General features: G+C 34.3%; 1 protein-coding gene across 1 annotated transcript in view; it reads right to left on the bottom strand.

Annotated features, from left to right (window-relative positions):
- LOC138691424 (zinc finger protein 665-like) overlaps nucleotides 1–13,525 on the bottom strand; it is an 82,721-nt gene that overhangs the window by 55,025 nt on the left and 14,171 nt on the right. The window contains exon 5 of the mRNA XM_069813348.1: nucleotides 10,573–11,411. Within this exon, the coding sequence (XP_069669449.1) occupies nucleotides 10,573–11,411 (839 nt within the window). The remainder of the gene's footprint in view (nucleotides 1–10,572; nucleotides 11,412–13,525) is intronic.

The following is a 13,525-nucleotide window of genomic DNA, read 5'->3' as shown; positions in this document are numbered from 1 at the left end:
TAATATTGCGCACTTTTATCACTGCCAATGTGGCGCTATAAACAAATTTTCAGTACATTTATTACAACCACAGCACATTTCAATTCTTACTGTGCTATGTACAGAGTGATTCATAAGGATTTAGCGTCACTTACGGAGCTATGTCCGAAGAGATTCTGAGCAAAAAATGTCATGTAAAAATTTGTCCCAATCTCAATATTTTCAGAGCTACACTAATTTGAAGTTGTTTGTAAAATACTGTATCATTATTCTTGAGTTTTAAGAGTAAAAGAATATTACAGATAAAGAATGAACTATTCAGGAGTATAATCTCTTTAATTAGCTACTATTCTGAAGCTAAATTGTGTGTTGTGAATTCCATAGTTGCCTCGTACAACATTTTTTCCAATTTTTAACTACAAAATTACATATTCTTACGCATTTATCACAACATTGTTACAAATCACGCCGCTCTTGTAAATTCTTAAAGACTACATTAGGATCCATAATTAAACTGTAAAGAATTAAGTTCCTAAGATCGTCTGATTTGTAACAATTTTTGTGATAAGTACGTAAGAAAGATGTAACTTTTTGTTAAAAATTAGAAAACAAAATCTGTACAAAGCAATTAACAACACAGTTTTAGCTTCAGAAGAATAACAGATTAAAAAAAAATTATACTTATAAATAGTTCATTCTCTATTTGTAATATTTTTTCTGCCCTTAAAACTAAAGAGGAAAGGTATTTTACTAACAACTTCAAATTAATGTAACTCTGAAAATATTTAGATTAGTACACATATTTATATGACTTTTTTACTCAGAATGTCTTCCGAAATAAGCTCCGCAAGTGACGGTAAATCCTCGTTAATCACCCTGTATATAGAATTATTACTACACTAACATTTAATATATACAAAATATACACTGGACGAACTAAATGTAGCCTAATTATTATGAAAGTCGCCATATTTCCTTTCTCGAATTACGATCCACTTCCACTATATAGTTACCTACACGGAAGCAGGGTCAGCAATATATGCAAACGAAATAATACTAAACGTAAGGAATGTTATTACAGGTGTATAGTATTATGTGACAAGTTAGGTTAGGTTAGATAAGGTGTGTATTGTGACAGGTTAGGTTAGATTTGATTAGATGTGTAGTATTATGAGAGAGGTTAGGTTAAATTAGGTGTGTAGCATTATTACTATAATGGCGACACTGAAATCCACTGTTGCATTACATAAATATGGCCGTATTCTTCATTAACTCGCGACGGTTTTCGTATATGTGTAGGGTACGTATTTAGGGCAGGCTGGGTGGACTTACAGCTCCCTCAGTGATCTCATCAATTTCTACAAATCAATACTATAAATCCAAGATATTTATCAAGTTATCAGTAATTACACAGAAGAATTGAAGACCTCGGTGCAAAAGCCAGTCAAGTCTAGAAATGAACATTTTATAGGAGATAAAAGAACTTTCCACAAAAACTGAATGTGCATTAATTTCAAATTGATTTTTTACATGATAATTTAGCAAATTAGTGTGTTTTATGTGGTTACTAAGTAGGTGCGATTTAACAGGGGAATTTCCCTCGTTAGAAAGTTATTCCCCCCTCATAAATTCATATTAACATCCCTGCCAGGATAACTTCTATCCCCCTCACAAAATATGATTGTCTTAATACTCTATAAATAAAGTATAAAGTAGGAAAAGAAAATAATATTGGGGATACTTGAACCACCTCAGAAAGTTTCATTAACTCCTACAAAAAAAACGTATACTTTGAGAAACTTTCATTGCTCCCCTATATGTTGAATCTTGCGACATACAAACCATAGGCAAGCAGCTTTATTGCATTGTCACTATTGTTATATATTTATTTATTGTGCTGTTAGTGGCTCAAGTTACCCAGGAAATGGGTATACTTGAGCCACCCATTTAAAAATGCTATGTGGTGCAAGTTAAACTTCAAATGAGGTTACTTGAGTTAATAAAACCTTAAATGATAACATTTTATAGATTTGGGTACAGTATATATGTAGTTTATTATCTTTTGCTATATTCTATAATTCACTGAGATAATATGCACACATAATTTTCTTTTCTTTAATTCCAAAATTTGAATTAAAAAATTACAAAAATCACAGAAACGAAAACATCTAAACACCTGATTTGGCTCAAATATCCCCGATGTCTCAAGAAACCCCACCTTACCCTAACTTAGGAATTACATATCTCATGGATATAATTAACTCATTCAAGTCAACTATTTTTCAAAATGTGATCCAGTCATGATGCAGAGGTGAGTTTATTCCTTGGTTCGTTATTCTTACTTTCAGTGTTTACATTTCATCACAGTAACGTCAAAAACAGCAATAATAATAATAATAATAATAATAATAATAATAATAATAATAATAATAATAATAATAATAATAATATTTTTATGTACGATATTCTTTATCCAGGATTCCATCTCCCTTCATCAGAAATCTTAATTCACACCCTTGTTACTATTATTCTTGTTAGTTCTCTTTCGTCCATAGAAATTTTTGTAAAAGATGGAATTGAATGCTTTTTGTCCGAAAATACAACGGATGTCTTTGTCATGTAAACCAACAAAGAGTGCCACAAACGAACACAAACTCGAGCTATGTGGTTGATAACTGGGACAATTAAAACCACCTCAGTTGAATCTACAAACCACAGTTGTTCGAACTTAAAAAACATGCACTGCTAACTTATGAAGAGTTAATGACTCCAGAACTTTGAAAAATGGACACAATACAGACCTAAACACACTATAAAAACTCAAATTGGATTCATACAAGCGGTAACAAAATTGAAAGAAAATTTAAAAATAAAATAAAATAATTGCATTGTAACAATCCACTTGACAGCATTACAATTAATCATGAACTACATTTAAATAACATCATTAACAAGAAATAATGATTTCCTGATGTAGCAAAATCTATTGCATTAGAAACACTTCATAACAAATATTTGTTTAATGCTGCACAAACATTTATACAGATGGATCTCTTTTAGATGATAATGAAGGAAGTGGTGCTGAAGGAACTTGCCAGTTCTTCTCGTTTTATAAAGTATGGGAAGAAATACTATTAATTTTGATGGAGAGATTGAAGCCATTTACACTTCTCTCCAAAATACATTCTTTTGGTTACACCACTGCAAAAATACTGTCATATTATCACATTCTAAAACTGAAATTCAGCAATAGAATCCACCACCTACCTCAAAATGAAAAAAAAAAGTTAAAAAGAAATACATTCTATCAATGAGCAGATACAGAAGCGTGGAAAAAAATTGGTTTGGAATGGATTCCAGCACAATGTAATATACAAGGAAATGAAAAAGCCGATGTGTTAGCTAAAAAGGGCTCTAAAATTAAACATCAATAAAACGAATAATAAAGAAGAAATTTTAAATTAGGATTTATTTAGCGATGCTCGCAACTGCAGAGGTTATATCAGCATTTTGGGTGTGCCGAAATTTTGTCCAGCAGGAGTTCTTTTACATCCCAGTAAATCTACTAACATGAGCCCGCCGCATTTAAATACACTTAAATGCCATCGACCTCGACCGGGATCGAACCCTCAACCACGAACGTAGAAGGCCAGCGCTATACCAACTATGCTCCCGAGGGCAACAATAATGAAGAAAATGAATGAAAGTTATAAGCTGACGAATAAAAATTGTAAACTTATGGAACTTTTGGAGATCCCTAAACAAGAGGAGCTTTTTTCAATACTTAACATGTCCAGTATAAAAAAAAATACACTTCAGAAGCCAAAAACTTACTTTTCTACTATGACAAAAATTGTTTTATGGCGAAATATTAAACATATTTTTTTTTGCAATAGATTCGTATAAATTTTTACCGAACAAAAGTCTTGGTTTATTACAGAAACGCATATTCGTAGCATTTTCTAAAAATGGACAAGTCAAGTTTTTAAAAAACTCCTCTTTATATTCCTAAATTGCCTCGTAAAACTGCTGTTGCCATGTTTCGACTTTTTACTAGATATGATTGTCTAAGCTAGCCAGGATACTATAAAACTTAAGAGACAAAGAGTTTGAAAGCGACTCCTGCATTCTAGTGCGTTATTGCAAGTAGCCATTTACATAATACAGAACGATCCAAAAGTCGCGCACATCTTAATAATATGTTCACATATATTTATAAAGATGAATTTATTACGTTTACTTACATCAGTCTTCACATGAATTACATCATTTCTCACATGTGTTGAAAATGGCAACCGCATTCAGTAATGGATGTACGAACTCTTTTTACCATGTTTGAGGCCACTTTCTTGAGGCATACACTGATGTTGTTAATCTCCGTTCTTATGTTCCTCTTTAGTTCCTTCAGAGTGTGGGGCCTGTTTTTGTAGACCCTTCCTTGAAGATAACCCCACAGGAAGAAATCTGGGACGTCAAATCCGGGGAACGTGGGGGCCATAATCCTTGGGAAATTATACGTTCACCAAAAAACTCGTGCGAAAACTGCATCGCTTCATTAGATGTGTGACATATGGCACTGTCCTGCTGGAACCAACAATCACGTTCATCATTGTCAAGAAGCGCTGATCCTAATTCCCTAAAACGGGCGATTGATCTCGTTATGGTCGAATTGTTAGGCACTACCACATCCGGATAATTCCTACGAAATTCGTCTACAACACGTGCATGAGAACGACTGGAAAAATAATGTTCAACAATGAAAACTCGTTGCTCTTGGGAAAACGACATGTTTGCCGAGCAATAAACAAAGGACTACTGCAAGCGTCAGTGTACACATGCACATTACAATGACGTCTAGGTTTGTTGCTGTTAATACACATGATGCTATATAGCGGTAGCCGATAGCACTTTCCAACTGCACTACTCAATGTAGACACTATGGGTGCTATTCATAGACATTTCGCTAGCCCGCGCTACGAGTGTGATAAACTAGTCCCGGCTATCGACTGGTTACTTGTACAGGATTCGTATCGTATCGTATATCATATATCATATCGTATATCATATCATATCATGTATCATATATATCATATCAAATCATATCACATCATATATCATATCATATCATATCATATCATATCATATCATATCATATCATATCATATATCCTATCCTATCCTATCCTATCCTATCCTATCCTATCCTATCCTATCCTATCCTATCCTATCATATCATACATCACATCATATCATCTCGCTAACACTGCGTTATGAATACGAAAAACGTTAGTTCGCTGATCATCCATCAGAAGCCCATGCTAAGAATGTCCATGATTACGGCCCTAGAATTTTAATGTGCGCGACTTTTTGGATCGCTTGCATAATATGGGGATTACTTTATCTCTAGTATTAACACCATTATAATGTTGAGTAATGGTCAGCGCGTCTGACCGCGAAACCAGGTGGCCCGGGCTCGAATCCCGGTCGGGACAAGTTACCTGGTTGAGTTTTTTTCCGGGGTTTTCCCTCAACCCAATACGAGTAAATGCTGGGTAACTTTCGGTGCTGGACCCCGGACTCATTTCAGCAGCATTATCACCTTCATTTCATTCAGACGCTAAATAACCTAGATGTTGATACAGCGTCGTAAAATAACCCAATAAAAAAAATGTTGAAGCATTCTCCATTAGATATTAACAGTCAATGTAAATCTGCTTGTTAGTTGTTAAAATTTTCAGAAGTGTAGTAACCGAAAATCTGAGAATTCTGCTGAAAAAGGGTTACATTTTCGGATTAAGTATGGTAAGTATATAGATAATCACAATGTTTCATTTCTGTACAATTTTCGAAGAGAAATCTGTTGACTAGTGTTTTTAATGGAAAAAAAAAAATACATAATCCAATGACATAAATAGAATTATTTATCATATTGTTGAAAGCATAGAGAAGAAATTTCCTATGACTGCGTCGAAAATTGAGTTATTTTGTGCATTTGAGACAGATACCTAAATGTACTGAGTTAGTACATGTAAATAACTGTTTCAAATACCTAGGCCTATCAAATGCTTCTTCTCTCTGTTTTAAAAACACACAAAATCGGCTTCCATGCCTTCCACAATATGAACCTGCTACCAAGCTTAATGGCTTGGCATATATCTGTGGTGCTCGAGTAAAGGAAGATGTCATTTTTTGTGCTGATGGAATTTTGTTTCCCCAAGTTAAAATATATAAATGAATGCAAACAAAAAAAAAATTAGTAGCAGTTGATGGATTTTATTGTGTAGAAAATTATTTGCAATACGGGTTCTTAGTTTAATTTTCATTTATCTACAAACTCATTTTTATGATTTATCTCCCTTTACCCAAACAACACAGACATATACATTTCTATGGTCTTCAATAGTATTAAACTTAAAAATAGGGTACTAAAGTAACACACAACTCGCTTATATTCAGTTTAACACATTCACAGAATTAATTTTTTTTCTTGACTAAAATTATTTACATATTTTAATGCCTATAAAATATAATATGCAAATAATAAAAACGCTAAAACACTAAGGGCTGGTTTCACCAAGCTTCAGTAAATCAGTCCAAATGAAACATTAACTACTGAACATTAAAAAAATTTAACGATTCACTAAAATACGAGCTGCTCACCAACCAAATTTTCTTAACATTTAATGAACAGTAAGTAATGGCTCAGTACGGATAAATAATTGCGATCTATGAATTTTTCATAACTATATCAGAACATCTCTCTACGAAACCACAGTCTACTATATCGCAAATCGTGTACAGTATTACAAAACAGTTTTGTCGTGTTTCTTGGTAGTGGAAATGTTGAAAATTTGACCGCAATTTACACGAGTACGTTTATATGTGCGTTGTCTCCATAGACTTCCAGCCGAGCAGCTATATGTGCCTCGTCGCGCTGGTTACGTCACGGCTCTCCAGTGGAGCATTCAGCGAGCTGCCTTGTCATCACCCGAGTTCGATTCTCGTCGAGAACTATTTTTTATTAACGTAACTAATTTTTATACATGTTACCTTTCATTTTTTATTTTTTTGTAATGGAACGAATTATTTCGCGACTCTGGCTCCACTAGGGAAATTAAAAAAACTCTTGGGAGATCAATTTTCTTCCCGAAATAAAACAAAGATAAACAGATAAATTACAGAAAAATAAAAAAAAAAATACACATGTGGATCTGATACTTTGTACACATGCCACCGGCGTCTATCATTGCCTGGCATCTTCAGGGCACTGAGTCCACCAGATCGCGGAAATAGTTCTGGTCCTCAGCGAGATCTTCCCAAGTTGCCAGAACTTGATCCCACAACTGATATGGATTTTAAGGTGGGTTGTCTCGATATTTGTCAATCCTTCTCTTTTCCATGCCTTTCCGTGAACCGTCTTTGAACGTTATGGCAGTGTGTGCAGGGTGATCATCCTGCTAGAAAATGAAATTTCCTTCTGAAAGAAAATGATTATAAATTCCATGAAATCAATTCTTTCGCTTCTGTTTTAAAGCCAGTGCAAACATATCTTATCTCTAGCTATAATATAATTCTAATAAATGGAAGTTAATATATGAAATAAGTTTTGCTATGTTTCAATGCTCATTACGTATTCGTTTACTAATATTTCTGAGGTAAGTAGTTATAATAACCACTTTCATGTGTTAAAATAAAAACTCAGTTGTATGTTACCTAACTGACTAGTTTCAGCTTTGTGTCAGCTGTTTTTATGATATTCTAACCTATGATCTATTTATTCTAAAATTTTGAGTACCACGTTTTCGTGACGCGGAGCTTTCTTGAATTTTTGTGTTACTCAAATTTTCAAAATGATCATTTCTTAAATGCTTAACATTATCTCCATTTGACTTAATTTTCGAGCAGATCCAGATATAACAATTCTGCGTCGAAAAATTCCGCCATTTTATATTGCAACTAAACAATCATTAAATATTTAAAGACGGAAATTTCTATCACTAAATTTAATGATAAGTTTGGTAATTTGCTAGGAGACGTTGCATATAGACCAGTTTTACACTAAACCTAACCTCTGCGTATACAACGTATACTAAAACACTAACCTAACCTAACATAACATGTCACAGGTTAAGGAAAAGGTTAGGTTAGGTTAGTTTAGGGTATTAGTATATCTTGCAAAAACAAATTTTAGGTTTAGTGTAAAAGTGGTCTATATGCAACTACGTCTCCTAGCTAATTACCGATAGTTTTACTGGTTCATTAGGCTAAAGATGGTTGATGAGATATAAAAATGACATAATGTACCAGTAAATAAATTAATGAATCATTAAAACCTTAGTGAAGGGTGGTGAAACCGGCCCTATGCCGAAAGTCGAACGTGGCAAAAACAGGAAGCATGCATGTCAGTACGATCTACAGTGAGGTTAGTTGGAGCTAGAGTGTTCGTTCGGAGCCAGCCCGGCCATCAATGTGTTGATTACCGCGAGGAACACGCGCGTAACTCCGGCACTTTTAGGCCTACAATCCTACTGTTACAATGCTTAAAAGTTACAGTACTTATGTTGCTCAAAATGTTCTCCATTTACTGCAACACACGTTTCACATCTTTTTATGAAATTTGCAGTCACTCTAGCAAGTTCTTCAATCTAACAATCTCGTCTAATTTCTCTTCCGACAGAATACGGCGTTCTCTTTTCGAGTTTTCATCGTTTACCGAACCTGTACACATCAACTTGTTATAAAGTCTTCTTTTTGTACTGGCAGCTGGTACATGTCTCTTTAAAAACTTTTCCCGAAATTTGTTTCCTGTCGCCGGACAAGATTTTCGTTTCCGTATGTATGTATTGTATAAATAAGTACCTATACGTTCACGTAATGAATAAGTCATTACAATAGCTTACACAAAGCACTTTTAACTTAACTGAAACTTTTAAGATTACAACTTTCACTGCCAACTTACTTCTCACAACACAACTAAAGTGAAACTGCATGTTGCTCACTGCTTGCACGCCGAGAATACGGACGCACTATTCTCGGTGATCATGTTATCTCTTCGCAGGGAATGGCTACTGCAAAACTCGAGGATCACCAACTAACCTCACTGCAGTATCACGAAGTGAAATACGATACATGTAATTTGAAATAGCAATAAGGTTGTGAAAGTGATATGATAAAAATTTCAAGAAATATTTACGTGGTTCTCAGCAGTGAGTACATTTTGAAATATGTAATACCATTCTGAGAAACATAACGAAGAGAATGGTTACTCAGACTCCAATTGTTGCTCGGTTGTAGGTCTTAGGGCCATATTCATAAACGAGACTTTGGATGATGACTTCCCAAAGTCGACTTTCGCAGTAAAGTTTAACTTCGTTAAAAGTCCTATTCATAGACAATACTTCTGAGACTTTGACTTTGGTAAGTCGAGATTTGACGATCTTGCTCTAATGTTGGCAATCACATCACTGCCTTCTAAACGATATAAATTAATAGATAATTGAAATAGAGTAGCCATTGCCAGAATCAAAGCCATCTTTTGAGTCACAAATCAATGAAACAATTGAACATCGGTACATGTTAAGCAATTGTTAACCGTTCTTGCAGATTTACATAATTATTCGAAGTCTTACTGTGAAACTAATGTAAGTACAAAAAACTGACATTTTTAGGTCTTTACACCAATCGATAATAATTTGTTCTTCTACTTTCCCACAAAAAATTGTAACTCAGTTCGAACAGTCTTGTATATACCACAAATCGCAACTACAAAACATAATGATAGAGTTCATATGAAATAGTATTGCCTGTTATGAATTTTGTTGTGAATAAAACATCGATTGTAGTTACGTTAATTTCACATTAAGCCCTCAAATTATTTCATTGTAAAAGAATTTTATTCTGAAGGTATGGATGCCACCAATGACAGACTATGAAAGAGACATATTATCTTGCTAACAGTAGGCAGAGTTCTTCCCTGCATGTCTGCAGAAACTACTGAAATTATCTGAAATCAAAATGCAGAAAACATTATGACGACCGCAAGGATTATAAATTAACTACATTTCCAACTTTATAACTTATCCTCTATAGAATTAAATAATCAAAATCAATATCAAGCTATCAATCCTTACCTGTAGGATAAAATCCCGATGAAAAGAATTGTATTATTTATTGCTGTAACAGATAATCCTCTTTGCTTACTGGAACAGATAATCCTTTTTGATTATTTATCAATGAAATTTGAAACATGACGAGGTTATTTGATATTGTCTGTTTATCAAATCTGTACCTTGATTTGAATTTATAATATAAAATAATATGCTAAGGAACATGAGCAGCTTCAATAATCTCCTAGATGTCTTCAATGTTTTCGGCAAATTCAACCATTTCCTAAATATTAGCCATTTTCCTTATGTCCAAGAACGAAAGTCAAAGACTAGATTTTCGCAGACTTCGAAGTAAAGTCACGATCGAAGTTTACTTTCGTCAAAGTGTCAACTGTGAATAGGAAAATAACGACTTTGTACATTCCAAATTCTCGTCTATGAATACTACCATTAAACATGTCAAAAAATTCCTATAGAAATTGCATCCTAGCGTGCGTGCAAACGTACATGTTTATTGCAACGGTCTTTTCTTGAAAATGTTTTCCCACAAACAACACATTTGAATGGTTTCTCATCAGAATGTGAATGCACATGAATTGTGAGAGTATACGAATTTGCAAAACATTTCCCACAAACATCGCATTTGACTAGCTTCTCGCCAGAATGAGTTCGCGTATGAGCTATGAGATGGCCCGATTGTGCAAAACATTTCCCACAAACATTACATTTGAATGGCTTGTGGCCAGAATGCGTCCGTGCATGCTCCTTGAGATGACCCGAACGTAGAAAACATTTGCCACAAGCATCGCATTTGAATGGCCTCTCGCCAGAATGCATACGCGCATGCACTGTGAGATCACCCATCTGTATGAAACATTTTCCACAAACTTCGCATTTGAATGGCTTCTCACCGGAATGAGTTCGAGAATGCACTGACAGAGCACTGGACTGTATATAGCATTTCCCACAAACACTGCATTTGAATGGCTTCTCGCCTGTGTGCATCCTAATATGTAATTTGAGATGTTTTAATCGTAAATAATTCTTCCCACAGATATCACATTGAAATCTCCTTTCTGTGTGGTTGTTGCGCAAATGCATTCTATGGTTTTGCAGAGTCGGTAGCAACTTGCCACAAATATTACACTTAAATGAACCTTCGTCAGTGCGACTGTGTGACTGTGCTTCTACGCTGTTGTTACTTTTGAAGAATTGTTCGTAAAGCTGGAGTTCAGGTGAACAATGTATAACAGGATCCTCTGAGAGATAATTTTCAGTTCTCGTGCAGTTCACCTCTGGCAATTCATTTTCCTCGGAGTTCAAAGAGCTGTAATCACAACATTCCTTTAGTAGAAGTTACAATCATTACTACAACAAAGACATGGTCACTAAGTAAATTGTAAACTGCTAAACTATGAAAAAATGTAAAAGTTATGCATAGAACATTAGATCTATTGGACAGGTCTGACGATAGAAGTAAAATTGACAGATTAAAGCAAAATATAGACAAATGGAAGTAATTAGAGAGGCCTCATGAACACATGAATATTTCCCACAGATAATCAGGGAATAAGGAAAAACTTAAAACATCACAAAATGGAAGAAGTGAAAGCAATCAGGTATGTATGTATGCATTTATTCACACTGCAAATGTCGCACTGGTAACTAATTATACTCAATAATGACAATTAATAATAAAAACGATGAATAAAAATAAATTAATAAATTATTAATAATAATAAAATAATAATAATGAGCATCCTAAATTAAATGAAGCACGATTACTTAAAACAACATTCTAACTAAATCTAATTTGTATCTTAACCCTAAGTTCAAACTGAAACACACGAGTATGATATGTTCATACATGCACAAGTACATTTCAACACTACACTCATTACGCTATCAACTAGTCACTGCATTGGAACTACGACACATTTCACTATACTATTCTGATTTCACTAACACTTCAAAAACATTCCACGGTTCAAATACTTTAACTGCCACTATAAATTATAAAACTTCACTGACAAAAACACACTTCACTTAAAATACACTTCACACTTCACTGACACAACAGACTTCTTCACTGATACAATATTTCAAATAACAAAACATCAATTACACCCTTTAAATAGTGTGTATAATATACAACCGTCTATTAGTAAAGTCCTTAACCCTATTTTTAAATACATTTTTGGTTATTGGTAAAGCCTTTAGTAAGTCTGCAGGTAAAACATTCCAATCCCTGATAGTACGATTATGAAAAGAAAACATTCCAGTGTCCGTCCCTTGTCTTCTTTCCCTTAATTTATATGAATGGTCGTTTCTTGAAGAGTAATTTGGAGGCTGCAACCTAATTTTTTTAAGTAATTGATTAACTAGCGGACTTACTCGTGTTAATTATGTAAGTTTGTGCGGCTTACAACTGTTTCGGTGCTTCATCACACCATCCTCAGAGCCTACTATATCTCGGCGTCATCTCGAACTTCTCTGCCTGTTATGTGGGTGCGTTTGATTGTTGAAAGATGTTGAAAAGTGGAGTCAAATAGTATGTGTGTACTGAAATTGATCTGTGTGTTGAGAATTTGATCGGGGTGTGTCTTAGTGTGTTTGTATATTTCGTATTGTTCTCGTGTGTTGAGTTTTTGGTTCTTGGGTTGTGTGTGTAGGATTTCCATGTCCGCATTTATGTTATTGTATGTATGGTTAGCATTGGTTATGTGATCGGCGTATGTAGATGTATTGTGTCCTCTGGTTATCGCTTTAATGTGTTCTTTTTAGCGTGTTTGGAATGATCTGCCTGTCTGTACAATATAGACCTTGTCGCAACTATTACATGTGAGTTTGTATACACCTGTATGATCGTATTTATTTGTTTGTGTTTTTTGTGTGTTGAGATGTCTTTGTAGTGTGTTTTCTGTTCTGTAATGCTATGTTGTATTTCTGCTTTCTGAATGAAGATGCTATCTTATGTGTGCTTTTGTTTTCATGTGTTAGTGTGATGTATTTCTTGTGTTTGTGTTGTGTTTTGCGTGTTTTTGTGTTTGTTAAGTTTTTGTTTTGTCTTTCTCATGATGTTGTCTATTATGTTTGGATTGTAACCGTTTTCTTGTGCTATGTAAATGATTGTGTTCACTTCTTCATTGTAGTGTTCTAGGCTCACCTTTAACCTTTCAACAATCAAACGCACCCACATAACAGGCTGAGAAGTTCGAGATGACGCCGAGATCTTGTAGGCTCTGAGGATGGTGTGATGAAGCACCGAAACAGCTGTAAGTCGCACAAACTCACATAATTGACACGAGTAAGTCCGCTAGTTAATCAATTACTTATATTAAAGTGTTAAAAGTAGTGTACGCAAGATTCAAAATGTATTTTTTTTATGTGTTACATATCAATAATTAATTGCAGAACGTGACAGTATATAATAATAATAAT

Source organism: Periplaneta americana, chromosome 16 (genome assembly GCF_040183065.1).
Source record: "Periplaneta americana isolate PAMFEO1 chromosome 16, P.americana_PAMFEO1_priV1, whole genome shotgun sequence".
NCBI lineage: Eukaryota > Metazoa > Arthropoda > Insecta > Blattodea > Blattidae > Periplaneta > Periplaneta americana.
The sequence above is the reverse complement of the archived record's forward strand: the minus strand, read 5'-3'. Positions and strand labels throughout refer to the sequence as shown.